The sequence below is a fragment of the Gossypium hirsutum genome, chromosome D12, assembly GCF_007990345.1.
Source record: "Gossypium hirsutum isolate 1008001.06 chromosome D12, Gossypium_hirsutum_v2.1, whole genome shotgun sequence".
In the NCBI taxonomy this organism is placed as follows: domain Eukaryota; kingdom Viridiplantae; phylum Streptophyta; class Magnoliopsida; order Malvales; family Malvaceae; genus Gossypium; species Gossypium hirsutum.
This window is the reverse complement of record NC_053448.1, coordinates 8,524,278-8,541,822: the sequence shown is the minus strand read 5'-3', so window position 1 is coordinate 8,541,822 and position 17,545 is coordinate 8,524,278. Positions and strand designations below refer to the sequence as shown.

Genomic DNA, 17,545 nt, shown 5'->3' with positions numbered 1-17,545 from the left:
ATCAAAATAAATAAAAATAATATCCAGAAGCTATAAAGTAAAATTCATTTTCTCAAATTAATTTCAAATTTTCAAAATAAAAAATTAAAATGAAAAAATCAAAAACCAAAACCACCTCACCGCTAATCTTAATATCAACTTGTTTGCATGTCAACTTTGCACTCTCAGCTATAATCATCATTTTATATTATATTACATTATATACCTTATATATATTATATGTATTGCATGTATAGATATTATATTATACGTATCCCACACACAATGTGTTACATGTTTTACTTGTTTAAACCTTGGACCCTAAGCTCAACTGAACAAATTACCTAAAAAATTTACCAGTGGTGATATTAAGGATAATATTTAGTGCTTTTATAAAAACATATTTTTGTGTTGAAATTTTCAAAAAAAAAAAACACTACAGTTGGACCGGTATTATATATAAATTTTTATATAGAATTTTAAATTATTTTTACTACTTTAAATATAAAATATTTCTACATATTATAGCACAATTATTAATTAAGAAATATAAAAAGAAAGTAGGAGGCATAATATGATAGCACAATTATTATAACATATTTGCTTGAAGTTGGACTGATATTAATTTGCCTTTGATATAACAATATTTAATCTTTCCTTGTAATCTATGCTGTAAACTTAAGAAACAACTTGGTCCAGGCAAGGATGGTGATAAATAAGTCTTGGGAGATTGTGGAAATAAGTTTGATTCTGATAATACTTACTAATACTCTCAAGTTGAGTGCCATGGCAGAAACCGTTGGGAGTTTAGTATTCAAGGGAACCAACAGATGAGAGTCTACCAGTGCCGGTGTCAGTGCCGGTGCTATTCATTCTTTGACCTGGGGTTGTGGGGCTAAAAGGCTCTGCCCGTTGCTCGCCCATCTTCTGCACATCCTCTGGTGAAAGTATCTTTATGTACCAAACATTATTCACAAATGCCCTGAATAAGAAACAAATTAATCACTTCAACAACCAGTCTTTCATTGCATAAATTGATAATCAAGCAAATATCATCAAATTGAAAAACGTTGAAAACAATCAATCAAGCTACTACTAAAATATGATAGTTTGGTTAAGAACTAGAATTCAAGGGATCTTGGAGAAGGAACAAGTTTATTGCACACTGCTTAAGGAGTCGTAATGAGATGACAGACTTTTCCAATAAGTTTAAAATTCAGCGTGAATTTTCTTTTTAAAGAAAAGGAAAGAAAATCCATTCAATACTAAGCTGACCATTTGGACTAGGAACAATCAACAATCTAAACACACCCAACCAAAACCCGAATGACAGAAATCCTAAAGAATGACCCAAAATTATCTGTAGTTAAAATGTTCCGAGTCTTAAACTTGATAATTTAGACTGAAATGATCTGGGTTCAAATAATCCAAAACCTCAAACTCAATTCTAAAATGGCTCAAACCCACTCTACTTGCTACCTCTAGTTCGAACAAAAAATCAGCTTCGAGACTACATATTATTGGCTTAGTTATTGATGAACTTAGTAGGAAAATTGAACTTATGCCTCTTTATACGGATTTAGCAATTTATAATATAGTGTTGAACATAACATTTGAAATGCAACTTCAGTAAGAGCAACAATGAGATGTGCCGAAAAGTAAAAAGGCATAGTAGATTCAATTATTCAAACTTTGAAACGATTAAAAGGATCTCAATTTCATTGAGTATAGCAAAAATAGGTTAGAAAATGCAGTTTTTCACTTGTGTGACTCCAATCCAACTAGCATATCATGCATGCATGTCTACCTCTGCTTTAGTGTTTGACTAATTTATCACCACAGAAAATACTTACTCCCATGGGTCGTCTCCAAGGAGAAGAATATCATTCTCCCTGTCGACAAATACAAGCTGCCAGCCTGATCTTAAAGGGTCTTCCAACTTCCCCTCAATTCCAAACATCTGAGCCAGCTCCTCTCGCAGTTCATGGTAACTGCTGAACCTGGAGATGTCTAACGAGCGTCCCACTGACCCTGATTTATAAACCTACAAAATAAATAATAAAGAACCATCATCACTATAATCTTAAGCATACTATGACTGATACAAAAATAACCTTTAGAAACAGAAGCTCATATATACCTTGACAAATGTTGGAGTTGGGGTTGGTGGGTCAACTTGCCCTCTGCTCTGCAGCTCTGAAGAGTCTTGCATGCAACCATACAGAGGATTCTGGAATGAGGAGTCCCCTAATGGAATTGAGGGCACATCAGCTTCACATGAAGATGTTGCAATAGCAGGCATCATTGTAGGAAGCAGAAGGCCATATGAATTGTTATTACCAAAAAGAGCAGAATTCTGGGCACCAGAGTTGCCAATATCTGGCTCTATTACAGCATCTTTTCCAGGAAACACTTGTGGAAGTGATGTAGAGCTACCAAAGGCATTTACCTCTGAATGGGTATACTTCGGAGCCCAGGACCGCGGTGTTAACTGCCCAGCTAGCATTGACTGACCAGATCTGGAAAAGTTCAAAAGATTTGCACTGCTTTCAGGACATAGTGAACCCAACATATTCTGGACAGGGGGGACTGATCCTGAGAACTTTCCTGAGTTGATAAAATCCGTTTTCAGAAATGATGAAGGCAAATTTGCTGGCTGCCTCTGCAGAAGCTGATCACTTTGAATCATGTTATGCTGTTGCTGAACCTGTTCCTCCGGGTGATTGCTTACTTGTTCCCGTCCAAGGACAGAAGGCAAGCTCTCACTTAGAATTTGGGATTGTACCTGAACAATGTTGTGTGGAACTGATTGTGAAACACCTCGTTGCTGCTGCTGCTGCAACAGTAAACTAAGGTTGCCTGGCTGTTGAACATATGGCAAAGATTGTTGCAACTGCTGCCTCAGTGGATCCCCACTTCCTAGGTTCTGCAACCCATTGGCCAGCATGGCTTGGTACTGCAGATTATGATCATTTACAGGGAAATTTGGATCTACTCTCTGCTGCATCCAAGGAAATGTGCTGAAGGACTCCCCAGATCCCCCTCTTAGCCACATTAACCCACTAGATACATCATCTCTGTTATCTGAAAGGAGATAATTATGAAGGTCAGGTATCCACATAAACAGATAAAAGAAATAATAGTTACAGACAAGTCACCCATGCATCATGATCAAACCGTCCACAGTTAAGGTAAACAATGAAAACCACCATATGCAATAGAAATAATCCAGCCTAATGAATTGTAAAACTGGTGGCAAATTTGAACACTCTAAATTATGCAGCACATCACCCTTCAATGAGTAGATGCTACACTGATACAAGTTCAATTAAGAATTGGAAAGGCTTTCCTTCAAAGATTGATTCTGTTGACTAATCCTAGGCAGATTCCTAGGCCCTAATTTATGTCGACTAATCTTAGGCAGATTCTTAGTAGAGATTTGATTCTATTGCGTTTATTGTATCTTTCCTAGTTAGGCTTCAAGCTTGTGTAGAAATACCGCTGTAAATTGATTGTAAAAGACACATAAGAGGATCACCAAAATCCTTTTTCTCAAAAATCTTCATGGTACCAGTGCCTTAAATACTAATTTAGGGTTCCAATTGATTTTTTTCCCCTAATTCTCTTAAAATCTAGAAAGCCAAATTTGCTAATCTTCCCTCTAGACCTTTTTTCTGTTCTCACCCCCAGCCTTAAGAGGAGTCATAGCATCATCAGTCAACCCAACAACTCTAGTAACTATCCTCTTAATGCGTGCATCTCACGTACCTCCCAATGCATTCTGATTAGTTGTTCACATGCCGGCACATGTAGCTCACCCGTCAGTTCTTTCTTCTGATCATCACTGTGTTGACTTCAATGCTGCATTTCAGCCTATCCCTGCTACTGTTGGCTCTATTTTGTGTTGGTACGAAGGTCTATTGTTGGCTCTTGTTGTCAAAGGTCTCTCATGTCTTAGTTGTTGCGCTTGGCTATATCTCTACATTTTATTGAAAAATTGGTGGATGATCCTAAAAGTGCCGGCGCTAGCTTTGATTACCCTTCGTTGCAAATTAGCACGTAAAACTTGATAGGTCATATGGTATCAAGTAGTTTCCACAAGCTTGGCTTGAGTGATTAACAAAGATTGTAAAGATGCATGGTTTCTTACAATGCCAAACAAATCATACTATATTCATCAAGTCTTCTCCTGAAGGGAAAAAGACAATTCCTATTGTAAAAGTCAATGATATCATGCTAACAGCCACAAGAGACCAAAGACTTGGGACAACTTAGATACTCCCTTGGCACGAATTTGGCAAAATCAAGAAAGGGTATCTCAATCAGTCAACCACTATGTTCTCAATCTCTTAAAAGGAACTATGAGGCTTGGGTGCAATCCAGCAAACACTCCCATAAACCCTACCAACAAGATGGAAATGGAGGATGGAAGTCCTCTTATAGAGAGAGGAAGGTACCAAAAACTTGTAGGAAAACTACTTCACTTTAGCTCACACTAGGCCGAAAATCATATTTGTTGTAGGTATGGCAAGTCGATTCATGAGCAATTCAACTGAGAAGCATTTGAAAGCTGTGTATTGTATCTTTTAAAACCTAAAAGGAAGTTTCTGCAAGGGATTGTACTACAAGAAAACATTAAACAAAGACAACAATGTATAAACAAATGTTGGTTGGGCCAATTCCAAGACAGGCCAGAGATCAACTAGGAGTTATTGTACTTTCATAAGGGGGAACCTGACTACAGGGCGAAGTAAGAAGCAATCTGTTGTAGCTCAAAGCAAGGGAAAAAGCTAAATTTATTAGAAATGTCACACGGCATCCGTGAGGGAATCTGGATACAAAGGATGCTGAAAGAATTAAAGAAATCTATTGAAAGTTCCATGAAACTTTTCACTGATAATAAAGCAACTATAAGCATTGAGAAAAATCTCGTTCACCATGATTGAATTAATCATGTGGAGACTGATCCCCCAAAAGACTTGTATGTCACTGATAATAAAGCAACTATCAAGCTAAGCCTACATACCTACAGTCAATAGACTATGAACATTTTTACGAGGCATTACCCCAAAATACTTTCAAGAACTTGAAGTCCAGGCTTGACATGATAGATATTCAAAACACAACTTAAGGGAGAGTGAGGAAATCAAGGGATGTTTACAGGTGTTATGTAGCAATTATGTTGATTAATGTTAGTAGAGAGACTTTAAGAATAATTTGTTGACTAGTGGTTGGTAGAGATAATTTAGGAGTAACTGTTGCATTTTGTATTAGTGCCCATTATTAGATCCTAATAGCATGCTTTGTAATAGTTTTATGTTTTAAAATTTTAGCATGTATACATATAGGCTATTGTAACTCACAAAATGTATATTAAAAGCTACTCTTTTTCTCTCAAAAACTCTCCTTCTCAATGACTCTCAAAATTCTCTTTCTCGGCAAGCAGCATTAGAATATATAGCTTCGACCTTTTTTTTAAAAGTACCTTGTATGTCACATTTTCAAACATGGCTATGGAGAAGTAACCCTTTAAGGACTCTCTAAATACATGAAAAAAGCTTAGAAAATGGAACATGCCCTTGATGGACACATACCAGTGTGGTTTAGGAAGAAAACAACAATAGAATTAAGGCTGAAAAACAAGATAAAGGATGAAACTCCCTAAAACATAAGGCTATAAAAACTTGTAGTTTCTGAAAAGTACTAATTCAAAGAACATATTAGGGTTGGCTGTAAATTTATTTTAAAGCTTATTTATATTAGGGTGACAAATAAACATTTAATCCTAACTCTATATTTAATCCTAAAGAAAACTTATAATCCTAGCCATCTACCTATATGTTTAAAAACTAATAAATAAGACAAACTAAAAAAATTACGTAACACTAGTAGCTTTTGCATCTAATATCCAAACCCATCACTCATACCCAAGTAAAATAGTCATTAGGTTTAAAGCTTTGAGCAGGTTACAACAATATATCTCATGCAAAAAGAACTCTAGCATTGCAAAGCCAAAGCCCACAATTTCATGCCTCAACTTCTTACCAAGGTTTGAAGTTGCACATGTGTATATATATATGTATGTATAAGAGAGCAGATAATGGCATATTGGAACGAAAAGGAATAAATGAAATAAAGGATTATTTAAACAAATTCTCATATTTATATTATTAAAATATTCATATTTTATATGATAAAACATTTATTACAAAATATTTATAAATTGTAATATATATCTATTATCAAAATATTAATATAAATTTTCAATAAAATATTAAGAATATTACATAAAATTTAAAATTATTGTTAATATTAAATTTTATTAATAAATTAAATAAAATTGTAATACTAAACTAATAAATTATATTAAAAAAATTTATATGATTAAATATAAATATTTTAATATTTTTAAATATTAAAATTATTTTTTATTAATATAATAATATTTGGCTTTATTCAAATTATTTTTTATATAAAAATCAAGTTTCTCATAAAGAATTGTTTTCCGAAAAATGATTTACGCTTCCAAAAGGGATTTTTCAAAAGAGGAAGCCATTTTCCAAAAAAAAAAAAAGGAATTTATTTTCCGTTAACCAATAAAACAAGCACAGGAAAATGTACAAAATATTTTCGTAAGTCATTTCAATGAAAAAGACATCCTTATATTTAGTCATCCCCACCCCACCCTTTGTTCTTTCTCCCCTCTCCCCCCCCCCCCCCAGGTTATTAAGCACTCTTGCCTCAGCCAACTAACTGATCTTAATTTCACAGCTTCATAAGAAGACAGATTAATAAATCTCAAATGCATTAATTGTTTTTTCCTTTTAAAGTCAACCAAGTTTCTTTTAAAGGGGGCTTAAGACTAGAACCTCAAAAAGAACAATACCATGCAAAGATGAGGAACCAGGATGCCAAGGGCGTTTCAATCTAAGGGGAAACAGAGATGGATACATTGGAAAAGTTGTTAAAGGCTCAATCTCCCACAACGATACCCTCGGCTGCCTCTCACCTGCTGTTGATTCATCCCAACCAACCTACACAGCGAGCAAGAAATCAAATTGCAGCCAATTAAAAATTTAGGAGCAAATTTTCTTCACCCAAATTAGTAGTCAAATAGAAGACACATGCATTTAAATTGCCATGCATTCTAATGGAATTTAAAGTAACTCTAATACAGGTTGACAATCCTCAAGTTCAGCATTTTGTATGGTATTCACCTTTGAAAACACAGAAAAAGAAGAAAGGTGATTTAGGGCATACACTTGAAAGTGTTAGAAGCTCAACGCAAATAGATGTAATAGATGCGTAAGCAAATAAGTACTTCTTTGCTATCCTATCTGATCCATTGATGATACAAAATACAATAAAACATGATAAAAAAACCTAAGGCACTTTTGGATACTAATATGGAGGCTATAGCAGAATGAAGTGCATCTCTCAAATTGGTCCTGATGAGATGCTGCAAACATTAACATGCATAAATGATACTGAACCTAAAGGACTAATATGCTAATAACAAGCATAATGCAAAACATTGCCTTCAAACCCTAAATTTTAGACTACTGCAGGAGAAAGTGCGTATCCCAAATCATGCCCAAGGAAATGCTGCAAATATAAATAATTAGTTCAAAATTAATTAGCAATAAAAGCACGAGTTTGAAGATACTTCTGAGCTGATGAGTATACCATTTATTTTCAATCATATTACTAAATTGATATTTAAAAATAATTACAAATTTCAAACAATTATTTTTTAATTGTTATGATCAAATTTGATCATTAATTTAGTATAAATATCTTTCATATTTAATTTCTTATAAAGTTCCAAATTTGTATATTATTTTAATAGTTTTATGTATTAATTCAATTTTTTATTTCATTATTTTTTAGACATTATTTTATTCTCTCAATTATTTTTTCGAAACTAATTGACCTTTAGTATAAATTAAGTTAATCTCATTTAATTAGTACAAAAATATTTTTTTGAAATTATAAAAAATATATTATTTAATGAATTAAAATATGTATAAAATCACGTGCAACACGTGACATTAAAAGCTAGTACTATTAAGAGCACAACATTGCTTTTAGCACAAAGCCACCACCATTGACAGCCAGCACTAGAAACTTAAACCAATTCCCAACGTTGAAGTTGTTGAAATAGCAATGTCAGTAGAATATAAGTTTAAATAGGTTGAAGTTGAACAAATTACTAGACTCTTTTTGATAGTTTCCAGCTAATAGGATCCCTTTTGATTTAAAAAAAAAAGGGGGCATAATTCAACATATAAGCCTTTAAAGACGTTACCATGCACATAAAATGATTGGTTTAAAGTTGAATTAGGCCAAATGTTGGCATAAAACAGCAAAAAATAGTGAGGCCTGATCAACTAAGAGGCTGGAAAGATAAACAAAAGTTTTTTGTGGTGATAAGAGGTGAACATAAACATAAAGTAGGGCTATAACGGGCCTGAACTACAAAACTGCACAGGCAGAAAATCAAGTTACAGGAACATCAAATCACACGATTTATTCTAGTTTTTTTTTTTTTTCATTTCTTTATGTTTCCTTTTTTTCCCTTTTTAATCATTTTTATTCATTGGAGAAACAAAGCAATGATACCCAAACCCAAATGCCAGTTTTACAAAATAGAAAATGTATAAAATCTAAGTCTCAGTTTTAATGAACTGTTGCTGAGTAAACAAAGACTAGAGTGTACTAAATCATGCATTCAAGAGAACATATGCTTTTCTTCCCGTTTAAAAGTACTACTACCTTTTTACATGAACAAATGAACAAGAGAGATCAATTCCAATGAACTTTCAATTTTCTTGGTATGTCAGGAACAATGCACCAAATGAAGACGAACCCATTAGTAGATAATACACAAAAATTTCAGTCATACTCATTGGCAATCCAAAAAGAAAACACCCTTATATTCAGACCAAGATATTTCTCATCAATTTACCATCAAATTTACCTCATAAGAACACCTGAATTGTTCAAATTACCAAGATCATCATTCTTCTTTCCTAAGATTTGCATGACAAGTTTAATCACTTATGAAGGTGAATCAAGTAGAACCCTTAGCCTAAAAGGAAAAATACGAAAAAGGCTAAAAGTTATAGGATGCACTAAAAGCAAAACGAGTCAGCTTATGTTTTTATTGCCCTCGATTTGAACCAAAACTTCTATCTTTATGCAATCACCTAACATTTCAACACAATTAAAATGTGTAACTTACGTACTATTAAGCTTTATAAAGTTGCAGGCTGAGCAATAGTTATTAGGATCTTTCTACACTTTTCTTTCAGCAATCAACTTGTCCATTGTATTCCATACCTACTTGTTCTTCTTTTTTTTTGTTTCTTTCTAATTTATCTCCCTCATTTTTACTTCTTCTTCCACAACTTCCTTCAACACCATCAACAAACTTATCGTTGATAGAAAATGAATAGATGGAAAACTTTTCACGTCTCTTTTCTCACCTTTGTCCTATATCACCTACTCTCGTTAAAAAAAGTAAATCCACAAAGTATATAAACCTTAAAAGTATTAGCGGTACCAGTTGATCACATTTGAACCTACATTTTCTAGAATTTAGCTCAAATAACAAATAATGTAGATATGCAATACAAAATCAACCACCTATATTTTACAAATTTGACCCTTACCATTGAACCATCACATATGCCTGCACATCTTGAACAGATTGCTGCTAAAATTGAATTTATTGTTTGATTTTTTGTGGATATCACACTTATTTGGCAACAAGTATTTATGGGTTTTTACCTTGTGCCTAATTTCCTTACTCTTTTAGGTGTTTGAAGCCATGGTGGAGAAGACGAGGGGAAAGTGAACGAAGACAATAACACTTTTAAAAATCAATTTAATTTATTAATACTTAAAGTTTATTAGAACTGGTCAAAGATAAAGTAATATAAATTATGATGATTACAATTTAGAGAACTATTGACCTATAATTTTTTTGATGCAGCAACATTATCATTTAAGTTCATTTCTTTATCAATATTTTAGAGTTAAAATTAAATAAATTTATTAATAAAATATGTATAGTCTTGTCCAAGGCCCAACTATGTCAGATCTAGCATTCGCCTAGCTCATGGGCAAGTATACATGTACCTTTTTCTTTTTTTTTTACTTTGAACTCTAGAATCTGCAATATCAGGCTTATCCAAGAATCTTGTACAGAAGTAAAATAAAGACTAGATGCACTTGGATACCAATAATGTGTCGAGATTGAAATGGTACAAGTTGCATAAAAGCTAAAATGCCTGAAATTAACCTCCACCTGAGATAATCCGAACTAAAGATTATTATACCCACTTGTTTGCTACCTGTACTCTTATTTGCTAATCCAACAACGTCAAACTCTCATTCCTAACCTCTCTTTCATTCAAGATTCTAACATTACATAATCATTCAATTAGCATTGAATCTCCATGAAATCAAAGACATCAAACAAGAAATCATGGACGTTAAACACATAAATTTCTTTAGACATGCATAATAAAATAGAACATGATATTATCCATCCCAAACAATAAAAACCATCTACTATGAGATCCATGTAAAAAAATGTTAATAATTACCTTCACAGACCGCCAATGGGAATTTGGCCAGCGAACTTGATCCAAATCGCTTATGCCAGTTACTGTACCCATATACCTGGAGAGAAAAAAAAAAAGACATTCGTATGAGCAAATAAACGTGCAACACGGAAACAAATGCTTTTTGGTCCACACTACTGAGCTACACCCTTTAGCACTGCAGTTTCAACTGACAGACAATAAAAACCAACTAGCAGATACAATAGAAATAGTGTATAGTGAAACCAGTATTTCATTAAAGAGTGCAATTTATATTCAGGGTTCTTTAATCAATAGCTGTAAAGAATATGGGACTCCTCCGACACCAAAAAGAGTAAGTATGTTACTCTCTTAGTATAGGTCCTTGGTTTACAACTATTGTTAAAAATTTTTAGACTATTCCATTCTTTCCTGATTCTCCTATCTATAATCATGACAGGGAGCAAGATATTTTGTAATGTACTATGACAACAGTTGAAACAACTGAGACCACTAGACCACCTATTACTAAAGTGTATTCTTGTCGTTCTCAGCAAATTGACTCACATCATCCACTAGTTTCCTAATTAATCTGATGCTTTCATCTATGTTCCCTAATTAATCCTATGCTTTCATCTATTCTATCTAGCAATATTCCTTAATCCATTTTATTTCCTTCCCACTGGTATCCAAGTTGAACCACGAATTTTAGTTTTACTCTTTTTTTCCTGTGATGTTAGTCCTCAACTCTCTAAATTAGATCCCAAGTATTTCAACTGTGTCTTTCTAAGATACTCTCGTCATCAAAAAGGGTATAAATGTTACTATCCTGCTTTAGGTACTTAATTAATGTTACATTTTTTAAACTACTATCTATAATTCTAAGAAGGAGCAAGATATTTTGGTAATACACCATGACAACAACTGTTGAACCCATTATGACCACCGAACCACCTATTACTCAATTGTATTCTCATTGTTCTCAGCATATTGACTCACATCCTCCACTAGCTTCTCCATCTGAGGATCTCAATCTTGATCTTCTTTTGCTCAACAAGAAGGTAAAGGACAATTTTCATGCCCTATTTCTTCATTTGCATCTTATGAGCATTTGTCTTCTCCTTTGCATTGATTCATTGGTTCTCTAGATTTTATATCTGCTCCTAAAACCATCAATTAGGCTTTGGCACATTCTAGATGGTTAAATGGTAATGAGTGTACTTAGCATATGGTGGAAGAGCAGATGACTTTATATGATAATGGTACTTAGCTTATGGTAAAGAGAGCTATTAACTGTAAATGAGTGTTTATCGCTGATCTTGATGGTTCAATGGCTTGTCTCAAAGCTTGTTTTATTTGTTGATAACTGGTTTGCTCAAGCAAATGGTGTTGGTTATTTTGATACCTCTTCAATTGCTAATTGTTTCTCTTGCTACTACTACTGATTGACCTTTACACCAATTAATTTTTCAAAAACCATTTTTAATGGTGATTTGCAAGAAGTGTACATGAGCAACCACTTGGCTTTGTTGCTCAAGAGGAGTTTGGTTAGGTCTGTAATTATCTTTATTTGGATTACATCAATGTCTTTGTGCTTGGCTGGGTGATTAGTGAGGTTATTCAAAAGTCTAGTATGAAGAAGAGTACTTGTGATCATTATGTTCTACAAACAAAGTAAAGCAGCTATTATACTTTTAATTGTGTACGTTAATGATATTGTTATTACTGCTAGTAAGAATGAAGGTATCTAAGCTCTCAGATCTGTTCTTCAGACATTTTCAGATGAAAGACTTGGGTATGTCAAAAAATATTCTTACTTCTGGACAAATACAAAACAGTTGGGTGCTAAATCTTGTAGTGTACCAGTGATAAGATCACAAGCGAGTCAGAAAGTAAGCAAAAGATTTTAATAAGAACATAGATGGCTTTCAAGAACATGATTAGATAAACAAATGCTAATAATCACACAAGATAAACCACCAAAGAAATACTTAAAGAACCACTAAGAACTATTATACCTACGAACACTTGATTCTTCTGTCTCAAAAAGCATTCTGAAACGCATCCCAACTATTATACTTTTAGTTGTGTATGTTAATGATATTGTTATTACTGCTAGTAAGAATGAAGGTATCTAAGCTCTCAAATCTGTTCTTCAGACATTTTCAGATGAAAGACTTGGATATGTCAAAACATATTCTTACTTTTGGACAAATTCAAAACAGTTGGGTGCTAAATCTTGTAGTGTACCAGTGATGAGCTCACAAGCGAGTCAAAAAGTAAGCAAAAGATTTTAATAAGAATATAGATGGCTTTCAAGAACATGATTATATAAACAAATGCTAATAATCACACGAGATAAACCACCAAAGAAATACTTAATAAACCGCTAAGAACTATTATACCTACGAACACTTGATTCTTCTGTCTCAAAAAGCATTCTGAAACGCATCCCAACTGAAACACGTGTGTGGAAAACAGCCTTGATGTATTTTGAAAGGGGTATGACAAACTCAGATGGACTCGCCCTGAATTTAAGGAGAAAAGAAAACATGTTAAACACATTCAAAATAAAGATTAAATTAAAGAGGTAAGAAACCATCACCACCTTGGATTATAAAATACTGTAAAACAGCTATTAGTTGCAGCAGCATGAGCTGCAGCAGCAAGGAGTCCAATGTGCATGCTATCACTAGATAAAACAGATGATGGCATAACAGTTTGTGGGCGAGTGGCACGGCGAATTCCCAAAAGAAGCTGGTTATTTTCATTCCTATGACAATGATTGACAAGATGTGGTCAACAATGCATATTTACATACTATTACCCTCCTAGCTTTCTCTCTCGCTAAGTATCCCAATAAACTGCATGTACTAGTATAAAACAAAAACAAAGGCATATTCAACAGCAGAACTAGGAAAAAAGAAAATGTATACCAAATAAAAAGAACAGAATCCCCAGCAACAAGTCTCTTGGCACTAACAAACACACTCCAGCCTGTAGTAAGAAGGTGTCTTTTAGGCTGCCCTGCAAGTGTGACATCACGTCAACTTAAATAGAAAAACAACAGTTATAATTTTGATGGGCCGTATTACTATGCAACAAAAGACGATCTAAATGGTAATTAACATGAGTGCAATGCAGTTCACAAAAAGACAATACAACTAGGGTTCCCTCAACTAAAAAACACAAAACAACCAGTTGAGGAAAATTAACACACTCCAGCCAGTACTAAGATGGTGTCATTTAGGCAGCCATGCAAGTGTAACATCACGTCAACTTAAATAGAAAAGCAATGGTTATAATTTTGATGGGCCATTTTACCATGCAACAAAAAAAAATCAAAACAGTAATTAGCATGAATGCAATGCATTTTACAAAAAATATGGTACAACTAGGGTTCCCTCAACTACAAGCAGAAAACGACCAGTTGAGGAAAATTAATACACTAAAGTAGTACCTCCAAATTTATAGAATATACAAGTTAATCAACTCGGAAGGAAACTTCGGGTACATAACTTCAGTTTATGTGTTTTGAGATTTTAAGTTTATTTAGCAGTTGTTTGGTCCTAACCCTGCAATGTTAAACCACATACTCACGGGATTTTTGTAATATACAGTGAAAACTTGAATATAGTTGTAATTACAAAGATGACCACACACCATAGCAGTAACTTCCTCAACCCTGTAAAGCTTACATAAGTGCAGATTCTAGCACTGAACCCTTAAATTGAAAAACATTGACCATTGCAGTCTATCAGCATACTTAAATCAATCTCAGATCTAGCTTCTAATTTTCTTAAATTTGAATAAAGATGGTTTACCTCTTTGAGTACCTTATAGATTCTAGTGGGGAAATTACTTAGAAATTCATGTTTCGACAACATGGACTCAAAGAGCAATGTACCTTTACTCTATGGATCATTGCCTTAATTTTAGACAAGATCCAACCATGAGTTCCATGAATTTTACTTTAGAGCCAAGTTGAAACACATACAGCAAAAGCATTGTAGCTCTAAACCAAGGAGAACTGTATCGGATTAGTAAAAAGAAAAATCTTAAAACCATATGCGTGAGGCATTTTGAGAAACTTCCACAGAATGTTCACTCTTTCTTAAAGCATTAAAGTACTACTTACAAAAGCCCAATGCATCCAGCTATGCACCAAAATCAAAGAAAGTGTTATTCAATGTCAACACAAGCACAAGCAAATGCCACACTTGCCCTAATCACTAGTTCATGGTTAACAAAGCTCATTATGACTGCAAGAAATAATACGATACCCATATTAACAGGGGCTGTATGAGATTTGGCAAGTTCAACCGATTGGTTATGACAAGAAATTATCAAAGCAACAAACAACCTATAAGAATACTTGATATAGGGCTGTCAACAGCAAATGGCGAAAAAAGTGCTGGCCTAAGTGAAGTCCGGTGCAATAAGTTTATGTGTGTTTTGGAAAGTGTGTATAATATGTTTAAGATATATAATTATGATAATGAACTCTAAAGAGTGGTCCAGTTTATCTACAAAACATGCAATTTTTTGGTGGCTAGTATGCATTACTTTCCCATAGTCCCATGTATGTTATTGGATACTCAAATAGTGGGAAATAGAAAGTATGATACTAACCCCTTTCTTACTAGTAAAGATACACATAGGTAAAAAAAAGTTCAAAATAAATGAAACTAGAAGAACTTCAATCAGGCAGGTCTTTTATGCCTATCAGTGCCTAGGTGCACCACACATGCTCCTGATAAATGAGCCTTGCCTGAAAGAGTCAGAGATGCTTCCGTTGTCTAGCAATAAGGCAGAAGGCATACGCGAGCCTAGGCACACACCATAATAACACTGCTTGATAGGAACAGCAATTAAAACTAACCTCTAAAGATATGTCTAAATTTCCACTCAATGTCATGGAGATCCCTTGCAATAAGCTCCTGAGCAGGTGGTTGCTGCGAGAAATCCTGCAAAAACAAATAAGGAACACATCAGCACCCATAAAACAGTTGGAAGGTAGAGATACAAGAAAGAGAATACCAGTGGAGGAAAGACTTTCTCAGCAGCACGACGAGGAACAGAAAAACCACCATGGGTACTAGTATCACTTGCAGTAAGTGTCTTGCAAAAATAATTCGTTGGCTGCTTGCTTGGAATTCCCAACTCCATTGGAAGAAATGTATCCTTCTGCTCTTCCTATATTCAAACATAGATGAGGGAAGACCAAAAAGATCCAGAAAAGTATATTGAAAATTAAGAAAGCCATGCTTCTTACTGGTGTCAAAGGTTGTAGCGTCATTTGAGCATATACTTCATCTGTTTCAACATCAGCCTGAAATAACATACATAATCTGTTACAAGTCTTGAGGCACTCCATCACTGGAAAGGAAGAGAAGAGGAAAGTAACTGACATGCATGGTAACATTGTGGAGCTGGCATATCAACTGAGGAGGCAAATTAGGGTAATTTGGAATGTGGGCGTCAACCTCCTTGTTAGTGGTGGCTGCTACCTGGAATGTTATTTCATTTCATTTCCACTGTATTTTGTAAGTAACAAAACGCAATGCCCAGAAAGAAAGAAAGAGAGATATGATTAAGCAAAAGAGACGAACCTGCTCGCTATGACCCTGAGGAAAGTAGACCACCCGGCTCCCCACGGTGGGGAGGCACACCAGTGGGCCAGCGCAGGCGTGCCATAGCTCTGAGTTCAAGCATTTGTTTTCCCCTAATAATTGAAGAAACCAAATCAAAATCCATGAAAAATTATCACTTAATTTTTTTTTAATTTCTTTTGTAAAGAAAAAAAAGTACCTTCATGAGCGGCCTGCTGACCCAGGCCTGAAGCAGAAAGCTTCATATCAAAACTTAGCTTTTTGTTTGGAAAAAGAGGAGAGAAAGAGCGGAATTGAAGTGTTACTCTAAATTTACAAGTTCCAACAAAAATCCTAACCCTCACTCATATAGCAGAGGAAATGGAAACCCTAAAAACTCCTAAAAAATAAGAAAGAAAGCGGGAAAAGGGAAACCCATTTTTAGATCTTTGGGTTGAAAAGTAGGAGAAGAAGGAGATAACAGAGTTTCCTCTTCTTCTTCCAGAAAAGCACCATCGCCACGGATACTGAGTATCGCGATCACCTCACAAAAGCTCTGAAAAATGAAAGAAGCAGAAAAGAAAAAAAAATTCTGAAAGGTAAAGAAGAAGAGTGTATTTATAGGGGAGCCGACCAAAGCAGGAGTTGGAGCAGTACGTAGAGAGAGAGTTTGGAGGAGAGACAATCTGAGCCGTTGACTCATCCGTACGGAAACATCCTGAACGTTCATTGCACGTCTGATATGACAGCAGAGCATGTGCCACCATCGCTGTCACAAGTACGGATTGTGGTATTAATTAATATTATTATTTTCTTCAAATTTTTGAATGTTGATTGACGAGAGTCAACATCCAAGACTTAAAAAAGCCATGGATAGAATTTACTGCTGAAGAACACCCTCTCGTTCAATTATTCAATTCAAGGAATGAATTCTCTTCTTTTAATATAAAAGGGATGGTTTAGACTTTAATATAACTAACATTTCAAATCGGTGAAACTGTTTTTTTTCTAAACCAATGTATCCTTTTATATTTTTTTACCATTATTTTTTCTGATTCTCACTTCTTTTAATAATGTAATCTTAAATTTTTAATTTTGAGTTTATCAATATATTTAATATTTGTTAGTAACGGAAGGTTTTCTTATCATTCAGTAGCTTAGTTGACTAACGGTAAATTATTAAAATAGTCACTTTTGTTTATATTAAATTATATTTTAATTACTTATGTTTGAAATATTACATTTTAGTCACTTACGTTATCGTTTTGTTACGAAGTGGTCACTTTGCCGTTAAATATGGTTATCTCCCTAACGGAAATCCTACGTGGCAGTCCAAATGTGTTTTAAATGCCAACTTGAACTGAGTTAAATTAATTACACCTTAAA

The 17,545-nt window shown here is 34.2% G+C and overlaps 1 protein-coding gene across 3 annotated transcripts; it reads right to left on the bottom strand.

Annotated features, from left to right (window-relative positions):
- Window positions 1-578: 578 nt before the first annotated feature.
- LOC107935696 (auxin response factor 8) lies at window positions 579-16,748 on the bottom strand. 3 transcript variants are annotated; one of them, XM_016868324.2, is made up of 15 exons: window positions 16,380-16,748; window positions 16,181-16,293; window positions 15,980-16,078; window positions 15,844-15,900; window positions 15,609-15,764; window positions 15,451-15,535; window positions 13,505-13,595; window positions 13,177-13,341; window positions 12,974-13,096; window positions 10,593-10,668; window positions 6,866-7,013; window positions 2,320-3,063; window positions 2,120-2,226; window positions 1,833-2,023; window positions 579-961 (listed from the first exon to the last, which is right to left on the bottom strand). In XM_016868324.2, exons 1-15 carry the CDS (start codon window positions 16,423-16,425, stop codon window positions 787-789), a joined length of 2,376 nt encoding a protein of 791 aa, XP_016723813.2. In that variant the 5' UTR covers window positions 16,426-16,748; the 3' UTR covers window positions 579-786. The 3 variants fall into 3 exon arrangements, with proteins under 3 accessions (XP_016723813.2, XP_016723809.2, XP_016723818.2); XM_016868320.2 differs by having other exon boundaries at window positions 2,120-3,063; XM_016868329.2 differs by lacking the exon at window positions 16,380-16,748 and having other exon boundaries at window positions 2,120-3,063; window positions 15,980-16,105.
- Between the last annotated feature and the right edge of the window lie 797 nt (window positions 16,749-17,545).